The sequence below is a fragment of the Scyliorhinus torazame genome, chromosome 17 (genome assembly GCF_047496885.1).
Source record: "Scyliorhinus torazame isolate Kashiwa2021f chromosome 17, sScyTor2.1, whole genome shotgun sequence".
Lineage (NCBI taxonomy): Eukaryota > Metazoa > Chordata > Chondrichthyes > Carcharhiniformes > Scyliorhinidae > Scyliorhinus > Scyliorhinus torazame.
The window spans coordinates 133497290-133522361 of NC_092723.1; the positions used below are offsets into that span (position 1 = coordinate 133497290).

Sequence of the window (25072 nt, forward strand, 5' to 3'; positions counted from 1 at the left end):
AAACTTTTTGACCAGCCGGCGAAACGGAGAATCCCGATGGCATGTGCACCAGAAATCCACCCCCCCGACTCAAGGAGATGTCAGCCTATCAGAAGGTCACAGAAGGCAAAGGGTAGCAGTAGAAGGGTGTTTTTTCTGAATGGAAGGTTGTGACTAGCGGTGTTCCATAGGGATCTGTGCTGGGGCCTCTGTTGTTTGTAGTGTACATAAATGATTTGGAGGAAAATGTAGCTGGTCTGATTAGTAAGTTCGCGGATGATACCAAGATTGGTGGAGTGGCAGATAGTGTTGAGGATTGTCAGAGGATACAGTAGGACATAGGTAGGTTGGAGACTTGGACAGAGAACTGGCAAATAGAGTTTAATCCAGACAAATGTGAGGTGATGCATTTTATACATCTAACATAGAGGGGAAATATACCGTAAATGGCAAAACTCTTAGGAATATAGAAAATCAGAGCAATAATCAATTGCGGAGTATGGAGTGAGTCATTGCAAAGGGTAAACGGGACCTCCTGTTGTGCAAGGATGAGCCTGATTCAGTTTAAGGTGATGCACAGGGTGCATATGACTCGGGCGAGAATGAGTGGGTTCTTTCAGGGGGTAGCAGATGTGTGTGAGAGGTGTAGGCAGGGGCCAGTGAATCATGCGCACATGTTTTGGGGTTGCGAAAAATTGGGACGATTCCGGGTGGTAGTGTTCATGCTCTTAGCCAGGGTAGTGGAGGAGGAGGTGGACCCGGACCCTTTGGTGGCGATATTTGGGGTTTCAGTGAAGCCGGAGCTCATAGAGAGGAGGAAGGCCGATGTAGTGGCCTTCGCCTCTCTGATTGCGTGGCGGCGAATTTTGCTGGAGTGGCTATCGGCATCGCCACTGGGGGTAACGGCATGTCTGGGTGACCTGTACGACTTCCAGCGGTTAGAGAAGATAAAGTATGAGTTAAGGGGCTGTGGTAGTCGGTATTAGGGGTATTGCGGTACCTAGGTTGAGGCTGTAAGATCATTGGTGTGGGAGGTACCTGAGACAAGAAGATCATTGGTGAAGCTTGCCTGCTGGTTCCGCCCAGTAAGGCGGAGTATAAGAGTATGTGTCTCCCTAGCAGCTGCATTCTGTACCTGCGCTGCTGGGGGAAACGTCTAGTCCAATAATGCCTTCAATTGTCATCCCATCTCGCTTCTGGAGTCATTGATCGAGCATCAGGTGCTCAGCAGGGGAGCTTGAGAAAAGGTGGGGGATTTTGTGACCGTGTTTGAGGAGCTGTTCGTTGTTGGGGGGTGGTGGGGGGAGGGTGAAAAAGGGGAAAAATCTGTACAGGCTTTATCGTTGATTGTTGGGAAGTATGTTTCCCGGGGTGCTTATTTGCTGTAACCTGCTTTGATACATGTTTGTAATAAAATACATTTTTTTTAAAAAGAAAAGAAAATCAGAGAGATCTGGGCGTGCAGGTCCACAAGTGGACAGGGTAGTCAAGAAAGCACACTGAATGCTTGCCTTCATTGGATATGGCATCGAGTATAAAAACTGACAAGTCATGCTACAGTTGTATAGAATCTTGCTAAGGCCACACTTGGAACATTGCGCACAATTCTGGTCGCCAAACTAACAGAAGGATGTGGAGGCTTTGGAGACGGAGCAGAGGAGGTTGACCAGGATGTTGCCTGGTCTGGAGGGTGTTAGCTATGCGGAGAGGCTGATTAGACTGATTGTTTTCATTAGAACGACGGAGGTTGAGGAGTGACCTGAGAGAGGTTTACAAGATTATGAGAGCCATGGATAGAGTGGATGGGCAGGCACTCTTTCCCAGGATGGAGGAGTCAGTCACCAGGGGGCATAGGTTTAAGGTCCATGGGAAAAGTTTAGAGGAGATGTGCGAGGCAGGTTTTTTTACACAAAGGGTGGTGAGTGCCTGGAACGCGTTGCCTGGGGAGGTTGTGGAAGCAGATATATTACTAGCGTTCAAAAGGCATCTTGACAAATACATGGATAGAATGCATATCGAGGGATACGGCACAAGGAGGTGCTGAGGGCTTTGGCCAAGGTTGGTGTCATGGCCGTTGCAGGCTTGGAGGGCTAAGGGCCTGTTCATGTGATGTATTGTTCTTTGTTCAGATGTCCAGCTGGTCTTCAGTCCCAGCAGTGCTAGAGGAATGATGGCCACTGTTAGGTCTGCAGCAGACCCCAGCACAGCAGCCATGAAGGCCGCTGAAGACAGGTGAATGGGGCAGACAGGCTCTCCAAGGCCACCTGCCAGCCAATGAGCCATGGTGGAGGGGAAGACAGTCTGGTCGGACAACCCACTCAACCCCACCCCCCTCTTTTCTTTATACTCTTAATAATAAACAATAATTATAAATTAAACAAAAAAGGCAGGGATGACAGCGCTGTGGGGGACACTGTAGCAAAAAAAATGCGTCAAAAGGAAATGTGACTAACTAAATTAAAATGTAATTCTCAGGGGTGATGATGCGCCCCATGCCCACCAGTCGCGAAAGGCCTGAAGCCTTCCGGTGGACACTACATGCTCCCTCTCGAAGGATATCTGACCGCGAATGTAGCTGCTGTAGAGGAGCAGACGGTGAGGTTGGACAACTACCCTTTCTTTACACTTTAAAAAAAACACCATAATAATTGTAACAAAATGATATCAAAAGAAACATACAGAATTAAACCAAAGTGTCACTACCAGGGTGATAATGCACCTCAGCCTTCTTTCTTAGATGTGTTCAAGATATTTAATTAATGTGTACCCTTAACCTTGATAAAATTAACACACCATTAACAACTCAGCCCTACAGAAACTCAAAGATGTGTAGCATTATGACAGTAAAAATAGAGTAAGGGCAAAAAATAAAATAGGCAATTAATTTAATTATTGGCAAAAGTTGCATTTTAGAAAATAAAATTCAATCTGCCATGTTACATCATTTGTAATCCATACATGACAGTGTCCTTGACGATCTACCACATACAAGTCTGAGTTCACCAACATTTGCCAGAAGCTCTTTGACTACGGTCTCAAAGGGTTTAACATGCGTGAGACGGAACTGGAACATTTTTTGGAATGTCTAGGAGAAGCAATTGAAGATAACCAGCAAAAAGGAGTAAAAGCCATCAAGGAATTTGAGGAGAAGAACAAAGAGGTAAGAATGAATCATAATGTAAAAACAGAAAATGCTGGAACGATACAGGTCAGTTGGCATTTGAAAATAAAGCAAAATATTTGATATTTCATGTGTGGTGCTGATGTATTCAAGTGTACTTTAAATCAAGTATATGGCCATCGAACAGAAGAACCTAAAAATAAATGACAAGGAGAGGTGAGATACCGTTGTCATGTAAGTGAAACTTGTATTGCCCCCTTATTACCTATATAGGTCCACCTCACAGACTTTCACAAACATTACTTAATGATAACTAGTTAGAAGTTTTAAATTTATACAATTATTTTTCTGAAATGTTTTGAGTCGGCAGGCTTGCATACTTACTTGGTAAAGGCACCAGGTAGTGTGATACAGAGCCTTACAAACCAAGAAAATTCAAAATGTTATCCTGGCCTCTGCTGAGTTTGCAGAACTCAACCAAAGCAGCACTTGGGATACTTAAATTGGGCTCTGTACCCATTCCAGCAGGAATCACTCGATAGCAATTGGGACTGAGTCCTGGCTGATTTTCTCCTGCCACACTGTTAAGCTACTGAGGCCAGTGTAGCAAATATTCTGCTGTCTAAGTTAAGAGTGGTTAACTCAATAGAGACTAAAAATAAAACCTGGCAACCTCCTGGTTACAACATCCTGGTTGCCGTAAGTTTTAAATGGGCAGAGCTGTTACCCAAAGGCCACCAGGGGCAATATATTGAATGGATCTTTCGCTGAACAAGATGGAGGGAAGAATGTTGCCTTTTAAAATATTGAACAGCATTGATATGTAGAGGTGAACAGCTTTTTGATTTGGATAATGAACACAGAATTCAAGTTTCAGCTGTGTCTCAGTTGTACTACTCGCCTCTGGCCAGATGTTCATGGGTTCAATCGCAAGAAGCTGGAATTCAAAAATTAGGCTGGCTGACACTCCAATGCAGTGTTACGGAATGGTGCTGTGGTAAACCACTGTGGTAATAACAGGTATTGCGGTACTTGAGAGGTGGATGACCATTGGCCAGACCCAGGAGTCTGCCATTGGCTAACTTACATAGCTCTGCCCTGAGAGCCGGGGTATAAGAGCCGATGCCGTCCCAGCAGCCTTCACTTTCTGTATCGAAGCTGCTAGGAACAGTTCTAGCTGATTAAAGCCTATTAGTTATGACTCACCTTGTCTCGAGAGTAATTGATTGCGCATCAACCACGGTATTGCATTGTACGGCATTGTGTTGAGTTGTACATGTCTGGGCTTGTCCAGGCTGGCTCCGCCTGTGCGCTTCCCTATTGCTGGGGCTCGACTTCCAGTTCGGCGGACCCAAGCCCCCCCTCACCGTCTGTAGCCTTGCGACCCTTAAGGTCGCCCCACCCTCCCTCTTCGCAAATCTCACCCCGGACTGTAAGCCCGTCGTTACCAGAAGCAGACGGGACAGGGCCTTTATCAGGTCAGAGGTCCAGCGCCACCTGCGAGAGGGGATCATTGAGGCTAGTAACAGCCCTGGAGAGCCCAAGTTGTGGTCGTCAAGACTGGGGAGAAGCACCGGATGGTCATCGATTACAGCCAGCCATCAACCGGTACACACAGCTCGATGCGTACCCCCTTCCCCGCATATCTGACATGGTCAATCAGATTGCGCAGTATCGAGTCTTCTCCACCAGCTCCCTATCTGCCCGGAGGACTGCCAATACACTGCCTTCGAGGCAGATGGCCGCTTCTACCACTTCCTCCGGGTCCCCTTCAGCGTAACCAACGGGGTCTCGGTCTTCCAAAGAGAAATTGACCGAATGGTTGACCAGTACGAGCTGCGGGCCACGTTCCCGTACGTAGACAATGTCAGCATCTGCGGCCATGACCAGCAGGACCATGACGAGAACCCTGGCACTTCCTCCACACCGCTAAACTCCTGAACCTCACCTACAATAGAGAAAAATGCGTCTTCCGCACAAACCGCCTAGCCATCCTCGGCTATGTCGCACGGAGTCCTGGGCCCAACCCCGACCGCATGCGCCCCCTCCTGGAACTCCCCCTCCCCCACTGCCCCAAGGCCCTGAAGAGATGCCTGGGGTTCTTCTCGTACTACGCCCAGTGGGTCCCCAACTATGCGGACAAGGCCCGTCCACTGATCAAATCCACCATTTTTCCCCTGACGGCTGAGGCCCGACTGGCCTTCAATCGCATCAAGGGAGATATTGCCAAAGCCGCGATGCACGCTGTGGACGAGTCCATCCCATTCCAGGTGGAGAGCGATGCGTCGGACTTTGCTCTGGCCGCTACACTCAACCAGGCAGGAAGGCCTGTGGCTTTCTTCTCCCGTACCCTCCATGCCTCCGAAATTCGACACTCGTCCGTCAAAAAGGAAGCAGAAGCCGCAGCAGTGTGAGATTGGAGGCATTACCTGGCCGGCAGGCGATTCACTCTCCTCACTGACCGATGGTCGGTTGCCTTCATGTTCAATAACATACAGCGGGGCAAGATTAAGAATGTCAAGATTCTGAGGTGGAGGATCGAGTTCTCCAACTACAGCTATGATATCTTGTATTGACCCGGGAAGCTCAATGAGCCCCCAGATGCCCTGTCCCGCGATACATGTGCCAGCGCACAGGTAGATCAACTCCAGGCCCTCCCCAATGACCTCTGTCACCCGGGGGTCACCCGTTTTTTGCACTTCTTCATCAAGGCTCGCAACCTGCCTTACTCCATCGAGGAGGTCAGGACCGTGACCAGGGACTGCCAGGTCTGCGCAGAGTGCAAACCACACTTTTATCGGCCAGACTGAGGTAAAGGCCTCCCGCCCCTTTTTTGCGCCTCAGCATCGACTTCAAAGGGCCCCTCCCCTCCACTGACCATAACGTGTACTTCCTCAACATCGTTGACGAGTACTCAAGATTCCCCTTCGTCATCCCGTGCCCTGACATGACCTCTGCCTCCGTCATCAAGGCCCTGCACAGTCTTTTCACCCTGTTCGGGTTGCCCGCCTACAGCCACAGTGATCGGGATTCCTCCTTTATGAGCGATGAGTTGCGTCAGTTCCTGCTCAGCAAGGGCATCGCCTCCAGCAGGACGACCAGCTATAACCCCCGGGAAAACAGACAGGTGGAGAGGGAGAACGCGACGGTCTGGAAGGCTGTCCTTCTGACCCTACGTTCTAGAAGTCTGCCAGTCTCCCACTGGCAGGAGGTCCTCTCCGACGCGCTCCACTCCATCCGGTTGCTCCTGTGTACAGCCACCAACGAGACTCCTGAACGTATGTTTGCCTTCCCTAGGAAATCCACTTCCGGGATCTTGCTCCCGTCCTGGCTGGCAGTCCCAGGGCCTATCCTTCTCTGGAAACATGCGAGGAGCCATAAAACTGACCCCCTCATTGAGAAAGTCCTGCTCCTCCATGCAAACCCACAATATGCCTACGTGGCACACCAGGACGGGCGGCAGGACACAGTCTCCCTTTGGGATTTGGCTCCTGCAAGTTCCCCAGCGACCATCACCACCACCCCCGACCCTACACCGTCTTCCCCCACCCCTGCCCACCTGCCTCACGAACTAGCACCTGCAGACACACCGGCGACAATCATACCACCACCTCCGCCCATACACCGCCCCCCCCCCCCCCCTTCACCGACTCAACATCTGGGTGAAGAAGAAGAGAACATGTTCCCGGACGCGCAGGTCTCGACACCGGTGCCCACACCACAGCCGGGACTGCGGCGATCACGGCGGAAGGTCAAGGCCCGCGACAGACTTGACCTTTAAGACCACTTCATCCCCGCCGGACTCTTTTTTTAAAAACGGGGCATTGTGTTGTGTTGTACATGCCTGGGCTTGTCCAGGCTGGCTCCGCCTGGACATGGTATATCTACTGTTGTACCCTCAATAATGACGCTAGAGAGTAAAACGGTAAAGAAGGCTTTAATAAGCTAAGAACTAGCCTGGTGTCGAGACGGGTGTTTATGTATAATGATGGCAAGTCTCCGCCTCCGACCCAGTTCGGGTCCAGAGGCAGGAGGCTTGCTTTTTAGTATATTAAAGCCTCAGTTATGTTCATCACTCGTCGTGTGTTTATTGATGGCATATCAGGTGCAGAGTTAAACTAAAGCAGTGTCTGCCACCTCAGGTGGAGGTAAAAGCTCCCAGACACTATTTTGAATAAGAGCAAGGGGTTCTCTCTTGGGTCTTGGGTCTTGGCCAATATTTATGCCTCCACCAACACCTAAAACATTATCACATGGTTATTTATAGCACCTTGCAGTGTACAAATTGGCTGGCACGTTTTCTACATTGTAAAATATTTCATTAATTGTAAAACATTTTGGGACAGTCTCAGATCATGAACAGTACTACTATGAAAATACAAATCTTTCTTTTGGAGAGTACAAGCACAAAATTAACAAGTTCTGAGCAATTTTATTTTCTCATAAACCTCCGGGGGCAGGGGGGAGGGTCATTGATCTATGAAACTGACAGGATGGAAAGCCTTTCAACAGGAACACTGTTGCCTTGCAAGAAAGGCAAATGCTCACAGGACTTCTCTGAGAACATGCTTTCACTGCTTTCCAACTTTTGAAAGTCATTTCACCAAGCTTGGAGTTAGTTCACTTTGATCTGTACTTACCTGCTATCACCCTTCACTGCAGCATGGGAGGAGCTTATGTAGATGTGATGAACGGTTATTGTATTACTGTACCCTTATCATCATGTAAGGTGATGTCCCCTTTAAGACCGGGCTCGGAACCCCGGGGGACTCCGCCTCCGGCTCCGCCCACCTGGGAGCCGTATATGGCACCCAGTAAGCACCCGTCTCGACACCAGGCTAGTCCTTAGCTTATTAAAGCCTTCTTTACCGTTTTACTCTCTAGCGTCATTATTGAGGGTACAACAGTAGATATACCATGTTCTTTTAATGAGGCAGAAAAGAAGCATTTGCACCAGCAGCAGCAAGAGCAACAGCACCAAAGCAGGCTGCCTTCTCTGCAGGTACATGCTGTATATCCACAGGTCAGAGGACCTAGAGCTGCAGCTCGAAGGAGGTTATACTCCCAACACAGGGTATACAGGCAGAGGATCAACTTCCTTGAGATGATGTAGCAACAGTGCCTCAGGAATCTTAGGCTTTCACAGGAGATAGTTGCTGCCATCTGCTGCCTCCTTCCAAGAGGGCAAGGTTAGAATGCATTGCCATTGGCTGTTAAAGTCATCACAGTCCTGAATTTCTTCATCTTCAGCTCCTATCAAGGATCTGCTGGTGATATCTGCAGGATTCCACAATCTGCTGCCCGTAAATGCATCCCTGAGGTGGCAGAACTCATGTTGCCAAAGCAGCCAGTTACATCTATTTTGACATTGATAAGCCGATCAGACCCAGGCTCTAATTTTTGTTGCAGTAGCTGGATTGCCACAGATATAGGGAGTTATGTACTGCACATAAATGGCAATCCAGGCACCCTTTGATCAAGACACCCTTCGATCATTCACAAGTATTCAGTCAATCAAAAGGGATTCCAATCCATTAATGTTCAGTTGGCACGTGGACCAGTGGAATGTTTTCATGCATGTCTCAAAGCTGCCTTGATACCTTTATTCTGCACCAATCATTTTTTAAAAATAAATTTAGAGTACCCAAATATTTTTTTTCCAATTAAGGGGCAATTTAGCATGACTAATCCACCTACAGTGCACATTTTAGGGTTGTGGGGGTGAGACCCATGCAGACACGGGAAGAATGTGCAAATTTTACACCAATCACATCAATCACAAGTCTTTGCACTTCCAAGCAGACTAGTTTGTGGCTATTTGGAGACAAGTATATGTCTGATAATATCTGTGAGAACCCCTATTAGTGATGCAGAGGAAAGATGCAAACAGCGGAACATGAACCCAAACCATTTCTAAAGAAACAGTTCAGGTGTCTGGACAGATCTGGGGAGACCTTTCATTTTGTTCTGTGAAAAGGTTTTGAGAATGGTAATGGTCTGCTGTGTCTTGCACAACGTGGTGCTGCAGAGTGAACTGGAGCTATAGAAGGACTGCTCTGAATCTTTGGAGGAGGAAGAAGACCAGGCTAAGGAGCCTAATGTGGGCAAGGTGCCTGCAGCTGCTCAGCCAAATGCCAGCGAAGGTTTGGATAATCTGTGTGTGAAGCCTTATGGCACACAATACTGAACCCATTCTCTCCCCACTCCATATTCAACATCATTTTCACAGTACAGCTTTGCTCGCCTTCCACACTGATCATATAATTCTCCCCAAAGCCTAATGTCCATTTTATTTTTTTTATTTTCTTTTCATGTACTTAATGATCTGTTGAGCTGCTCGCAGAAAAATACTTTTCACTGTACCTCAGTACACGTGACAATAAACAAATCCAATCCAATTGGAAGGCAGGAGTCATCAATGGAAAAAACTAGACACTGGAAAATTGAAATAAAAGTGCATAATTCATATACATTTTACAATCAGTTAGCACACTGATATTTTGATGATCCTGTTGTGCAACTTTCCTTTCCTTTTCCAATTACCTTAACAAGGTGCTGCTCCAAGTGGCTTTAACAAAGCTGGAGTCAAGCTGCTCTGATAGCCAAGCTCCCTGTGGCATCCATCCTCTGGGTTTTAAGGCCCCTGGGGGTCACAAAAACGACTCTCCACCTGTGTCTGTGCAAGGGCAATATTGTCCATCAAAGCAAGAGACAGCATGTGAGGCTCTGACTGAGAAGCGAGGTGGGGCAAAGGGTGAAAAATAGAAGCACTTTGAACAGAGTCCCCACTTCCAAATACCCTTTCTCCATTTTCCTAGACATGACTTTCCTGCACTCACTTGCTAGCCAAGAGCTGAAGAGCAATTGTTGCACATTAACCTATGGCCTCCCATCATTCAGCGGCCTCCCAGCAAGTGGTCACGTTGGCACCAATTAGTACAACTTTAAAAAAATATGAACCTGGCAGAAGGACCTCTGTGGGGAACCAAGGTGGTGCGTAGCCTTGTTTGCTCACAGGAAAAGAGTCTGGGGGTGCTGGGCTTGCTGCCCCTACGCATGGGAGGGGGTGGGAGACCTTCGGCAGGAGTGGGCAACCATGGGAGGGTGGGGGGAGGTGCTAGGTGGGCAACCAGCGGGCAACTGCTCGTGGCACCACCATGCCAACCACTGGATTGTGTGTACCCGTTTTGGCGGCAACCCTTGTCCCTGCCTGTCTGCCCCACTGACCACCCATAACCCCCACTGACTGCTGAGCCCTCTGGCCATGCATCTGAAGGCTATGAGTGGCACAGTAGCACAGTGGTTAGCACTGCTGCTTCACAGCGTACGGGACCCAGTTTGATTCCTGGCTTGGGTCACTGTCTGTGTGGAGTCTGCACGTTCTCCCTGTGTCTGTGAGTGTTTCCTCTGGGTGCTCTGGTTTCCTCCCACAAGTCCCGAAAGATGTGCTGTTAGGTGAATTGGACATTCTGAATTCTCCCCAAGTGTACCCGAACATGTGCCGGAATGTGGTGACTAGGTGCTTATCACAGTAATTTCATTGCAGTGTTAATGTAAGTCTACTTGTGGCACTAATAATGATTATTATTATAATTGCTAACAGAAAATTGGCAATTGTGGTTAAGTGAGCAGTTCACACAACCCAAGTGGATCCCTGTGGGTGGGCGGGCCATATAGCATGTGGGAGCCATTGGCGAGCATCCCAATCAGATGTGATGCCTGGGCACTGTGCCAGGAGGCAACACCATACACGGAGCAGCCAACATCCGAACACGATTTGAGGATCTTCGCTGCTGAGGTTGAGGTCTTTGTAGGCGGTGATCGCTTCAGAATGTGAGATATGGAAAGCCATCAGTTGGTTTGGATCTTCAAGCTGGGCTACTCAGACCGGATTCTCAGGCTGTGGGATCCCCTCTAGGGATACGCTTCATAGAACATAGAACATTATAGCGCAATACAGGCCCTTCGGCCCTCGATGTTGCGCCAACCTGTGAAACCACTTTAAAGCCCATCTACACTATTCCCTTATCGTCCATATGTCTATCCAATTTGAATGCCCTTAGTGTTGGCGAGTCCACTACTGTTGCAGGCAGGGCATTCCACGCCCTTACTACTCTCTGAGTAAAGAACCTACCTCTGACATCTGTCCTATATCTATCTCCCCTCAATTTAAAGCTATGTCCCCTCGTGCTAGACATCACCATCCGAGGAAAAAGGCTCTCACTGTCTACCCTATCCAATCCTCTGATCATCTTGTATGCCTCAATTATGTAACCTTTTAACCTTCTTCTCTCTAACGAAAACAGCCTCAAGTCCCTCAGCCTTTCCTCATAAGATCTTCCCTCCATACCAGGTAACATTCTGGTAAATCTCCTCTGCACCCTTTCCAATGCTTCCACACCCTTCCTATAATGCGGCGACCAGAATTGCACGCAATACTCCAAATGCGGCCGCACCAGAGTTTTGTACAGCTGCAACATGACCTCATGGCTCCGAAACTCAATCCCTCTACCAATAAAAGCTAACACACCGTACGCCTTCTAAACAACCCTCTCAACCTGGGTGGCAACTTTCAGGGATCAATGTACATGGACACCGAGATCTCTCTGCTCATCCACACTGCCAAGAATCTTACCATTAGCCCAGTACTCTGGCTTCAACTTATGTTGAGCTGGGCCTTACCCTTGGAATCCTGACTTGGAGAAACAGTCTCACGGAGAATGCCTAGCAGCTCAACTGAAGAGAAAATAGAGCCCCCAACTGGACTTTTTGAGAGAGATTCACCCCTTCAGGAAGAGAGAACTTAAAGCCTTCTTCAGCTCTGTTCCAACAAAAAAATAACTAAAACCAAACACACAAGAGAGTCAGCCAGCAGGGCATTCCAGAATAAAAAGCACCAATCTGCATCGAGTATCTGCTTAGCCCCTGCGTTGTAAAGGATTTGATTGGTTGCTAGTGAAGTCCATCAAAATAACATCATGGGCTATGCCACAGAGCATGAAGGGAGAAGCAAGGGGTGTTTTCAGTTTGATCAAAGTCTGCAGTTTAAACCAAAATCTTCAATGCTGCAGGGACAGTGATTAGAAAGGAGAATTTTGCAAGGGTGGTGGGCTCCGGAGCCGCCTAAGGCGATGGCATGGGTGGGGGATGAGTTTCTGCATCTGGAGAAAATTAAAGACACCATTAGGGGGTCGGAGGAGGCGTTCTGTTCAAGGTGGAGACCTTTTATCTCCTTTTTCAAGACTTGATGGTCGTCAGTAAATAGAAGGAGCGGTTGTTGCTCTTTTTAACCTTAGTCTATTTGCTCTGTTTAGGTCACCTTTGCTCATGAGTCGCCAGGTATCTTTATGATACTGCCACGTGGTTCAAGTTCAGGTTATGATTAATAACACAGCACACCGCTTAGTAAGGATTAAAACAACAGTCATTTATTATATACAACAAGCAATATTAATACCCTAATACTACTTTCTATATAATAAACCTTTCACTACTGGCCAATACTTAACTTAGGAAGAGCCCACCAGGTCAGGGAAACGAATGGCTTGTCCAATCAAATCTGGCCCGCGGGATTCAAAAGGCAGCTACAGGTCGGTGGCTAGGTGTCTCTACCGGATAGCGATCGCTGGATTCAAACTTACTATACACAGTGGCTGGTCTTGCGAAGGTCTCGAGCAGGCGAAGATGAGAGAGAGAGAGATCTGAACTTGGACCTTTACTTTTATAGGGCCCAGGGGCTTCCCGCCTCCCGGGGCGGCCCTTGACCCTGAGTCCCAAGTGATTGGATTCTGTCCCCAGTCTCTGGGGTCGATGTGTCCAATGGTGAGGCGATTCCTCGATCGGGGGGTGGTCGCTCACCTGTCTTTGTTTCGGCCACTGCAGGCACCGACAGGTCTGGCCCGGTATTCAATTGCTAATATGTTGCAATTGTTCCCGGGATAGCCGATTTAACTGTGGATGTCTGAGTAGATTAGGTGTAAACAGTCCTGAATGCAACTCCGGATACCTGGGTTGATGGGCTGTTGATAGCCCTGAGAATCGATCTGGGCTACGTTCCCAGAGCTGAATATGCAAACCTGTCTGCAGCTGCCTGCTTGTGTCTTCTTGGCTGCTTTTCCCAGCAGTCTTTCGGGTTAGCCATTTTAAACTGGGTTTTGGCCAGATTAATCGGAACGCAGCCATTTTACATGGCTACACGGTAGACAGGGGGAGGCGGAGGGGTTACAAAATATTAAAAAGGGGCATATGGGGTGAGATGGTTGTTTATTATGATAATTGTATAAAGTTGAATGAACATTTTGTATATTGTAAAATGAAATGAAAAATGAAAATCGCTTATTGTCACAAGTAGGCTTCAATGAAGTTACTGTGAAAAGACCCTAGTCGCCACATTCCGGCGCCTGTTCAGGGAGGCTGGTACGGGAATTGAACCGTGCTGCTGGCCTGCTTGGTCTGCTTTTTAAAAGCCAGCGATTTAGCCCAGTGTGCTAAACCAGCCCCTTGGAAAATGTCCTGAATAAAAATATTTTTTTAAAAATTGACCACACACTAAAGGGGTTTGGAAACACACATATCTGCCATTTCAAAATTAAATCAGACTGATTATGAACAGACGGGAAGAGTTTCTGTTTATCTCTCCTCCCTTGTCTGTAACAAGTTGTTGGAATGAGTGGAAATGAACAATGTGTATTTTTAATATATGGAAATGCTCTTCTTTCTTGAATCTGTGATCAAATCCAATTTATTTTACAGATTGAGGTTTGATATTTTGCTCTTAGATAAAAGTGTGGCAGTATATTCTTGACTAAAGATAAGCTGACTACTATTTTCTCCATGCAGCTATTTGGTGAACTACAACATATTACTGATGCTGATAATCTAGAGACTATGATTAAGAACTTCAGGGAAGAGATTGATCAGCTATGGAGCAAACTGATGAACCTAGAGATGCAACTGGTTGACCAGCTGGAGGTAAGAAACTGAATTTGGAAACCAAGAAATTTACAGCGTGGAAGGGGGCCTTTGGTACCTCACTCATAAGAAGTTTCTTCATTTGTGAACATAGATACATTAACCTGAGGAAGGAGCAGCGCCCCAAAAGCTTGTGACATCGAAACAAACCTGTTGGACTTTAATCCTGGTGTTGTAAGACTTCTTACTGTGCTCACCCCAGTCCAACGCCGGCATCTCCACATCATAGATACATTGAGCATTGACAAGTATTCAGCCATTAGAAAATTGCAGCCAACTCTGATCCTGTCCCTCCCTGTTAGTTGCAGGGATGGCTGGGTGACAATCCTCTCTTCAGCCCAGGTGCGTTGAGATCAGTTGATGTGGCCCCATCAATGTGCTAGCTGAAATCAGATAACTCAGCACAGATCAATGATCAAATTTGATTTTCCTGCAATTATCCAAAAGATGCTTAAATGTGACAAATATATTGCATCTGATCACCAATGAGCTATACCATCCCAAATCCCTCAATTAATCACATGCTGAATTCCAAATCTTTGCTGGGCCCTCTTGCTACTTAAAAGTTAGAGACTCAGTCCACACTTCCTTGTCTGGTTTTCATTGAGAGAAATGATTTGCTGCCATTTGAGTCTGTTGAGAAAATGCAATTTTCTCTTCTCGGACTTGTCATGCAAATAAGTGATATTCGGTGAGCAGATTGCACCAACACAGCAAATGCAAAAAAAAATCACAGGATGTTCACTCACTTGTCCCGCTAATAGAGCACTAGTTTCTTTGCTTTCAACCATTCTTTTTGTAAATTTTTTTTAATTAAGAGGCAATTTAGCATGGCCAATCCACCTATCCTGCACATCTTTGGGTTGTGGGGATGAGATCCACACAGACACGGGGAATTTGTGCAAACTCCACACGGACAGTGACCCTGGGCCGGGATCAAAGCCGGGTCCTCGGTGCCGTGTTGCAGCAGTGCTAACCACTGTGCCACCGTGCTGCCCGCTTTCAACCATTCTTTAGCATTTTGTTTTTTGCTGAATATTTTCTTGTTTAAGAACATAAGAACTAGGAGCAGGAGTAGGCCATCTGGCCCCTCGAGCCATCTGGTCCCTCAATGAGATCATGGCTGATCTTTTGTGGACTCAGCTCCATTTTCCGGCCCGAACACCATAACCCTTAATCCCTTTATTCTTCAAAAAACTATCTATCCTTATCTTAAAAACATTTAATGATGGAACCTCTACTGCTTCACTGGGCAAGGAATTCCATAGATTCACAACCCTTTGGGTGACGAAGTTCCTCCTAAACTCAGTCCTAAATCTACTTCCCCTTATTTTGAGGCTATGCCCCCTAGTTCTGCTTTCACCCGCCAGTGGAAACAACCTGCCCGCATCTATCCTATCTATTCCCTTCATAATCTTATATGTTTCTATAAGATCCCCCCTCATCCTTCTAAATTCCAACGAGTACAGTCACAGTCTACTCAACCTCTCCTCGTAATCCAACTCCTTCAGCTCTGGGATTAACCTAGTGAATCTCCTCTGCACACCCTCCAGTGCCAGTACATCCTTTCTCAAGTGAGGAGACCAAAACTGAACACAGTACTCCAGGTGTGGCCTCACTAACACCTTATACAATTGCAGCATAACCTCCCTAGTCTTAAACTCCATTCCTCTAGCAATGAAGGACAAAATTCCATTTGCCTTCTTAATCACCTGTTGCACCTGTAAACCAACTTTTTGCGACTCATGCACTAGCACACCCAGGTCTCTCTGCACAGCAGCATGTTTTAATATTTTATCATTTAAATAATAATCCCTTTTGCTGTTATTCCTACCAAAATGGATAACCTCACATTTGTCAACATTGTATTCCAGACCCTAGCCCATTCACTTAGCCTATCCAAATCCCTCTGCAGACTTCCAGTATCCTGTGCACTTTTTGCTTTGCCACACATCTTAGTGTTGGTTGGCTCTTAATTTGCAATTTGCTCTATTTGCTTAACCGTTGCTCTAGAGTCGCCAGGTATCTTTATGGCGACAAGTTTCAAGTACAAGTACTGATCAATAACTCAACACACCAATTAGTAAGGTTCAAATCAAAACACATTTATTATATACAGTAAGCCACTACTTATGCATATAACTCTACTTTCTAGACTATTTCTATCACTAAAAGGCCTATACTTAGCTTCGGAATTGGCCTACCAGGTCAGGGGAACAAAAATGGCCTTTTGTTCAGGTCCTGAGTCTGCAGGATTCAAAGCTGGTATGGACTTGTAGCTAGGAGCGCCTATCTCGTAGCGAGCTTTGACTGGAGACGTACATGGTTGGTGCGGCAGCTGGGCAGTTCACTCTCAGGGGTTGATTCGCGTTGTTGAATGACCCTGCCAAGAAGACCGATTTGAACTTGGGGACTCTGCTTTATAGTCCCCAGGGGCTTCCCGCCCTTCGGGGCGGACCCCGTACCTGGTTCCAAATGATTGGACTACGTTCCGATCAGTTGGATCGATTTCTCCAATACTGGAGCAGTTCCCTGATCGCTGGGCGGTCCATAAGTGTCCGTTGGCCTTCCTTTGTCTTGGCTCCTGCTGGCGCCGAGGAGTTTGGTTTGGCCTTATTCACCTGAAGTGTATAAATTGTACCTGGGAATTGCTCATTACTATGCAGATGGCTGCTGGTTTCAGTGCTGTCTGGTTTTTGCAAGTTCCAATACACAGGATTTCTGCACTTGCTCGTTTTTTCCTGTGTTGGCTGAATTTCCCTTTAGTTTTTGCGGTTCTCCATTTTAAGTTGAGAAGTGGCCAACCCAGGCGGCTACACACCCTCCTTGTGATCCCTTACGCGAAGCGTGAGGGATCACATAACTGCGTTGTCTTCATTCCCTGACCCAGCGAGCACTCTTCCATGGCCTCTACACTGACCATAACTATGCACTAAAAATTTTAACTAACAATTTCTAAGTGGCGCTATGTCAGTCAGGGACATGCATTACAACACAAAAAAAACCGGTACCTCTAACTGTCCTCATTAAACTACACTCACTGAAACATTCAGTCATATTAACTTCCTAAACAGTACAAAAATAATAGCAGCATTCACATTTTTCCTCTGGCTTGGCAGTCAAGCACAGGGGTGTACAATATTTCCATTTCTTTATTTACAAAAGATGCAACACAAATGGTCTTTATTGTAGATCAAGGGGTTCGGGGGCCTGGTGAAAACCAAAAATAGGGGATCTCATTCTGTATACCGGGGTGCTAGCGCGGTAGGCTCTCCTTCGCCATTTCCTCATGCGGATAGTCTGCACGATGCTGCAGAGTATCGCCAACACTAATAGGGATTCGACTACGTAGGAAAGGGAGTACCATGTTATGAGCTTATCACACCATGATGGTGTGGTGTTGCCTGTTACTGGGCTCAGGGTGCTATGGGGGAAGTGAATCATTAACGGCCGGGGGGGGGGGGGGGGGGGGGGGGGGTTGGGGTCAGGGGGTTCGCGTTTGCACGCAACCGAATACACATTATAATGGTGGTGATCAACACGGAGGATGTCCTCATTGTTCTTCTTTGTCTTCTCTTTTCTTTCCTTGGGGCTTCTGGAGTTCTGTGGGATCAAGCATAGTTTCTGTTACTATCTTGGTTAATATCTCGTATGTTAGTATGTCTGTCCTTTAGTGCCAATTTCCCTTTACAATTTGTCACCATGTGTGACTCCCTCATTTAAAAAAAAAAACGAATATTCAGGACAAGACACACTTAAAAATACTGAAACAGTGCGAGCCGTCTCGCAGGCTGTGCGATTTACCATCCAAATGTTTGGGGATGTAAATAGCATAGGGATGGCAACCTAAGGGTTGCCGGAAAACAAAACAAAACTTTTTGAACCAAGAGTGCCGAAATGAGGGGCGTATGGGCCGCGACGGGTAAGAATTGGATGGAATCCCTGGGTAGGACGGTGATCAATGCCGTATGTTCTCTACCCGAGCGTAGTTGACCAGAGGGGCGGCCCTCAGGCAGGGCGGAGACCACTGCCTGAGCAACCGGCAAGAACGGGCAAAAAATGTAGTCATCGTGGGGGGTTGCCTTATTGGTTCTTCCTTCGAACCAGCAGAGCATTTATGAACGGGGGCTGGCAAGCTCTCAGCGGTTTCTGCCGATGAGCGTGCTGGCAAGTTTTCATAGGTTTTGGCCGACAAATATGGCGTGTGGCCGTGGAATTTCCGAGTGCACAAACAACATTTAACAATAACACTAACAAACAACATTAAAACATGCTGCAGGTTCCATCAGAAAGGACACAGTTTCTCCCAAGCGGTTCCTTTTTAACATCATCTGGACGCCTCAGTTATCAGTTGCGAACAGGGTTGCAAAGGGGTTCTCGCTTTGGGAGTCAGACTCAAAGTCGTCATCTTCTCCCGGATGCCATACTCTCAAATGTATAAGGGCTGATAGGGCTGCATGGTGCAATTTGGGGTCCATCTCGTCGTTCCAGACAAGCCTGTATGAATTATCGCGGTGCCAAAAGGTGGTGTCTAGTTCTGTGGGGACGGAATCGTCATCGTAGGGCGGTGGTCTTTGGTGGGGTTTGTTGAGGAATGTGATGAGGAAGGGATCACTCGAATCGTGTTCAGATTTGCTGGGTGTGGGGCCTGTTGCATGGCGATAGTAGGGAGGCATGCTGTGGCTATTGTCTGTGTCACTGTCGCTGTCTCTGCTGCTGCTGTCTGTGGTCGTTCCGGGGCAGAGTCTAGAGGTTGGGGGTGGAGTCGAGGGCGAGTCCGTGGATGTGGTGGGCGTGTTGGGGGAGGGTAGGGATATTTTGGCTGTGGGCGAGGCGTGGTCTGCTGCGTCGAGCATGACGTGATGCGCGTTGTTGCACTGTGGGCCATATGCCTTAAGCTGGTTAATATGGATCCATGCAGTCTTTCCTTTGGGGTACTTAATTTTATAGATGGAGGGGCTTACTTTGTCTGCGATGGAGTATGGACCCGAATACTTTGGTGACAGGAATGTGCTGCGGTTGTAAATTGAGAGCATGAACTGCTGTCCTACCTCAAACTGTTTGACTGCGTTCTCGTGTGTGAGGGCCGTCACTTCGGGGCTGGTCAAGTCCAATCCTAATAAAAATTCTGTGCCTTTCATGGGGCGTCCGGTCATGAGAGCGTGTGGGGTGTCACCTATGGATGTTAAAATAGTATTTCTCGACTTCCGGTTGCGGCTATGCCTAGGTAGGTCGCACGTTCGGCAGCTCCCGCCGGGAATGGACTTTTGGGCTCTCAAGAGGGGCCCCAACGGCAATTGTTCAACGGCTTCCAGTGTGGGAAGGTGACAGCAAGGTCCCCCCGACATTATATGGATTGGACCAGGAGTGGAGCGGTGAAAAAAGTGATCTTGGAGCAGCGAAAAGTGAGAGGGAGAAAAAACAAGATGGCGGTGGGTGGAGACCAAGCAGCATGGGCGCAGTGGTCGCAGGAGCAGTAGGGGTTTCTTAAACGCTGCTTTGAGGAGCTGAAAACCGAAATGCTGGCGCCAATGAAGGCGGCGATTGAGAAGCTAGTGGAGACCCAGAAGGCCCAAGGGGCGGCGATCCGGAAGGTGCGGCAAAAAGCCTCGGAGAACGAGGACGAGATCTTGGGCCTGGCGGTGAAGGTGGAGACGCACAAGGCGCTGCACAAGAGGTGGGCGGAAAGATTTGAGGACCTGGAGAATAGGTCGAGGAGGAAGAATCTTCGGATTCTGGGTCTCCCCGAAGGAGTGAGGGGCCCGATGCTGGGGCATATGTGAGCACGATACTCAATTCGCTGATGGGCGCGGGAGCCTTCCCGAGGCCTCTGGAGCTAGATGGGGCTCACCGGGTCCTAGCAAGGAGACCCAAGGCCAACAAGCCGCCAAGGGCTGTAGTGGTGAGGTTTCACCGCTTTACGGACAGAGAGTGTGTCCTGAGATGGGCCAAGAAAGAGTGGAGCAGCAGGTGAGAGAACACGGAGATCCAACTCTACCAGGACTGGAGTGCAGAGGTGGCTAAGAAGAGAGCTGGTTTCAATCGGGCTAAGGCGGTGCTCCATCGAAAGGGGGTGAAGTTCGGTATGCTGCAGCCAGCGCGATTGTGGGTCACGTTCCAGGATCGGCACCACTATTTCGAAACGCCTGATGAGGCATGGAACTTTGTACGGACTGAAAAGTTGGACTCAAATTGAGGGTTTGTTGGGGACGGGATGTTTACTGTGTATATGGTGTTTATTACGTTTAGGGAATGTTCCTTCGGTTTGGGTGCTGGATGGGGATGGGTGAAGGGATTTGATGGGGAGACTGTGGGAGAGTGTGGGCGTCGGTGTTGGAGGGACAGACTCCCACGAAGGAAGAGGGGGAGTGGAGGCCGGGGATGGGGAATTGGGGTAAGGCCACAAAGGGAGCTGCGCCAGAGGGGGCGGGGCCAGCTCAGGAAAGCGTGGGCTTTTTCCCGCGCTAGGGAAGGACAGGGGTGGGGGTCGGGGGGTGGATGGGCGGTGCTGGAGAGGAGCGCACACTGACTGCCAGGGAGGGGGGATTCTCACACTGGGGGGGGGGGGGGTCGATGGAATGGCGGGAGAGGCCGGGGGTCAGCAGGAGTCAGCTGACTTACGGGAGTGTTATGGGGGGAGCAAAAGGGCTAGATGTGAATCTAGCGGGGGGAGGGGGGGGAGAGGAGGGTATAGGGTTGCTGCTGCATTGGCCAAAGAGGAGCTGGAAGTAGGAGAGGTGGTCGGGGTGGGGGTCCGCCGTCTGGGGGACTGGAGGGTGCGGGAGGCACGGGCACGTGGCAGGCCTAGAAAAGGAGATGGCTAGTCGGCAGGGGGGAAGGGGGTTGAGTAGCCCCCCAATCCGGCTGATAACTTGGAATGTAAGGGGCCTGAACAGGCCGGTCAAGGGGGCCCGGGTGTTTGCGCACTTAAAGGGACTGAAGGCAGACATGTTTATGCTCCAGGAGACACACTTGAAGGTGGCAGATCAGGTTAGGCTGAGAAAGGGATGGGTAGAACAGGAATTCCATTCAAGGCTGGATGTGAAGAACAGCGGGGTTGCAATACTGGTGGGGAAGCGGGTGTCGTTTGAGGCAATGAATAGTGTAGTGGATAATGGAGGTCGATATGTGATGGTGAGCAGTAGGTTGCAGGGGGTGCGGGTGGTACTGGTTAACGTATATGCCCCGAACTGGGATGATGCCGGATTTATGAAACGCATGCTGGGTCGGATTCCGGACCTGGAGGTAGGAAGCTTGATAATGGGGGGGATTTCAACACGGTGCTGGACCCAGCACTGGATCGCTCTAGGTCCAGGACGGGTAAGAGGCCGGCTGCGGCCAAGGTGCTTAGGGGGTTTATGGTCCAGATGGGGGGAGTGGATCCATGGAGGTTTGTCAGGCCCCTGGCCAGGGAATTTTCATTCTTTTCCCACGTCCATAGAGCCTACTCCCGGATAGATTTTTAAATTTTGAGTAGGGCGCTAATCCCGAAAGTGGAGGGAACGGAGTATTCGGCCATAGCCATCTCAGACCACGCCCCACACTGGGTGGAGCTGGAGTTAGGAGAGGAGAGGGACCAGCGCCCGCTGTGGCGTCTTGATGTGGGATTATTGGCGGATGAGGAGGTGTGCGGGCGGGTGCGGGGGTGCATTGAAAGATATTTGGAGGCCAATGACAACGGGGAGGTGCAGGTGGGGGTAGTCTGGGAGGCGCTGAAGGCGGTGGTCAGGGGAGAGTTAATCTCCATCAGGGCCCACAGGGAGAAGAGAGAGGGCAGGGAGAGGGAAAGGTTGGTGGGGGAGATCTTAAGGGTGGACAGGAGATATGCAGAGGCCCCCGAGGAGGGACTACTCGGGGAGCGGCGGAACCTCCAGACGGAGTTCGACCTGTTGACCACAGGGAAAGCAGAGGCACAGTGGAGGAAAGCGCAGGGGGCGACGTATGAGTATGGGGAGAAGGCGAGTCGGATGCTGGCACACCAGCTTCGTAAGAGGGAGGCAGCGAGGGAGATAGGTGGAATAAGGATAGCGGGGGGAATACGGTGTGGAGTGCGGTGAGAATAAACGAGGTATTTAGGGACTTCTATGGGGATCTGTACAGATCTGAGCCCCCAGTGGGGGAAGAGGGGATGTGACGATTTTTGGATCAACTGAGGTTCCCGAGGGTGGAGGAGGTGGAGGTGGCTGGTTTAGGGGCGCCAATTGGGCTGGAGAAGCTGGTTAAAGGATTGGGGAGCATGCAGGCAGGAAGGCCCCGGGGCCAGATGGTTTCCCGGTCGAGTTTTACAGGAAATATGTGGACCTGCTAGGAGGCGTTGCTAGTGAGGACTTTCAATAAGGCAAGGGAGGGGGGGACTTTGCCCCCGACAATGTCCGGGGCACTGATCTCTCTGATCCTGAAGCGGGACAAGGACCCACTGCAATGTGGGTCGTATAGACCGATCTCGCTCCTCAATGTGGAGGCTAAGTTGCTGGCAAAAGTGCTGGCTACGAGAATTGAAGACTGTGTCCCGGGGGTGATTCATGAGGACCAGACGGGATTTGTAAAGGGCAGGCAGCTAAACACTAATGTGCGGAGACTCCTCAATGTGATTATCATGCCCTCGGTGGAGGGAGAAGCGGAGGTGGTGGCAGCTATGGACGCGGAGAAGGCCTTCGACCGAGTGGAGTGGGAGTATCTTTGGGAAGTGCTGCGGAGGTTTGGGTTCGGGGAGGGGTTGATCAGCTGGGTCAGGTTGCTATATGGAGCCCCGGTGGCGAGTGTGGCTACGAATCGGCGGAGGTAGGAGTACTTTTGGCTGTACCGAGGGACGAGGCAGGGGTGCCCCTTGTCCCCCTTGTTGTTTGCATTGGCAATTGAGCCTCTGGCCATGGCACTAAGGGAGTTCAGGAAATGGAGGGGACTGGTCCGAGGGGGAGAGGAACATCGGGTATCGCTGTATGCAGACGACCTGTTGCTGTATGTGGTAGATCCAGTGGAGGGGATGGCGGAGGTCATGCGGATCCTAAGGGAGTTTGGGGACTTCTCGGGGTATAAGCTCAATGTAGGGAAAAGTGAGCTCTTTGTGGTGCATCCAGGGGACCAGGGAAAGGGGATAGACAACCTGCCATTGAAGAGGGCGGAAAGGAGCTTTCGGTACTTAGGGATCCAGGTGGCTGGGAGTTGGCTGGGAGTTGGGGGGCCCTCACAAACTCAATTTGACGCGGTTGGTGGAGCAGATGGAGGAGGATTTCAAAAGATGGGATGTGCTGCCACTCTCGCTAGCGGGCAGGGTGCAGTCGGTTAAAATGATGGTCCTCCCGAGGTTTCTCTTTGTGTTCCAGTGCCTTCCCATTATGATTCCCAAGGCCTTTTTCAAACGGGTAGGGAGGAGCATTATGGGTTTCGTGTGGACAAATAAGACCCCGAGGGTAAAGAGGGTGTTTCTGGAGCGTAGTAGGGACAGGGAGGGCTGGCTCTGCCGAATTTGTGCGACTATTATTGGGCTGCCAATGTGGTGATGATCCGTAAGTGGGTAATGGAGGGAGAGGGGGTGGCGTGGAAGAGGTTGGAGATGGCGTCCTGTGTGGGCACGAGCCTGAGGGCGCTGGCAACGGCACCCCCGCCGCTCTCGCCGACAAGGTACACCACGAGTCCGGTGGTGGCGGCGACGTTGAAGATCTGGGGGCAGTGGAGACGACACAGGGGCGAGGTGGGAGTCTCGGTTTGGCTCCCGATTCGGGAGAACTATCGGTTCGTCCCGGGAAGGATGGATGGGGGGTTTCGGAGCTGGCATCGGGCAGGGATTAGAAGAATGGGGGACCTGTTTATAGATGGGACGTTTGCGAGCCTAGGGACGCTGGAGGAGAAGTTTGGGTTACCCCGGGAAATGCTTTCAGGTATATGCAAATGAGGGCGTTTGTGAGGCGGCCTGTGAAGACCGACCCCAAAAACCTGTTCAGTTCCTCAGCCATTTCCTCATCTCCCATTATTAAATCTCCCTTCTCATCCTCTAAAGGACCAATATTTACCTTAGCCACTCTTTTTTGTTTTATATATTTGTAGAAACTTTTACGATCTGTTTTTATATTCTGAGCAAGTTTACTCTCATAATCTATCTTACTCTTCTTTATAGATTTTTGCCCCCTAAAGATTTCCCAGTCCTCTGGTCTCCCACTAATCTTTGCTACTTTGTATGCTTTTTCCTTCAATTTTATACTCTCCCTTATTTCCTTAGATATCCATGGTCGATTTTCCCTCTTTCTACCGTCCTTCCTTTTTGTTGGTATAAACCTTTTCTGAGCACTGTGAAAAATCACTTGGAAGATTCTCCACTGTTCCTCAACTGTTTCACCATAAAGTCTTTGCTCCCATTCTACCTTACCTAGTTCTTCTCTCATCCCATTGTAATCTCCTTTGTTTAAGCACAAAACACTAGTGTTTGATTTTACCTTCTCACCCTCCATCTGTATTTTAAATTCCACCATATTGTGATCGCTCCTTCCGAGAGGACCCCTAACTATGAGATCATGAATCAATCCTGTCACATTACAATCCTGTCTCATTAGACCAGATCTCGGACCGCTTGTTCCCTCGTAGGTTCCATTACATACTGTTCTAGGAAACTATCGCGGATACATTCTATAAACTCCTCCTCAAGGCGGCCTTGACCGACCTGGTTAAACCAATCGACATGTAGATTAAAATCCCCCATGATAACTGCTGTACCATTTCTACATGCATCCGTTATTTCTTTGTTTATTGCCTGCCCCATCATAATGTTACTATTTGGTGGCCTATAGACTACTCCTATCAGTGACTTTTTCGCCTTACTATTCCTGATTTCGACCCAAATGGATTCAACCTTATCCTCCATAGTACCGATGTCATCCCTTACTATTGCCCGGATGTCATCCTTAAATAACAGAGCTACACCACCTCCCTTACCATCCACTCTGTCCTTCCGAATAGTTTGATACCCTTGGATATTTAACTCCCAGTCGTGACCATCCTTTAACCATG

The 25072-nt window shown here is 49.0% G+C and overlaps 1 protein-coding gene across 3 annotated transcripts in view; it reads left to right on the top strand.

The window, feature by feature from the left end:
* Nucleotides 1–25072, top strand: part of drc3 (dynein regulatory complex subunit 3) — a 108047-nt gene that overhangs the window by 52742 nt on the left and 30233 nt on the right. For all 3 annotated transcript variants that reach the window (XM_072481075.1, XM_072481074.1, XM_072481073.1), the window contains 2 exons: nt 2965–3139; nt 13940–14071. In XM_072481075.1, coding sequence (XP_072337176.1) covers nt 2965–3139; nt 13940–14071 — 307 coding nt within the window. The remainder of the gene's footprint in view (nt 1–2964; nt 3140–13939; nt 14072–25072) is intronic.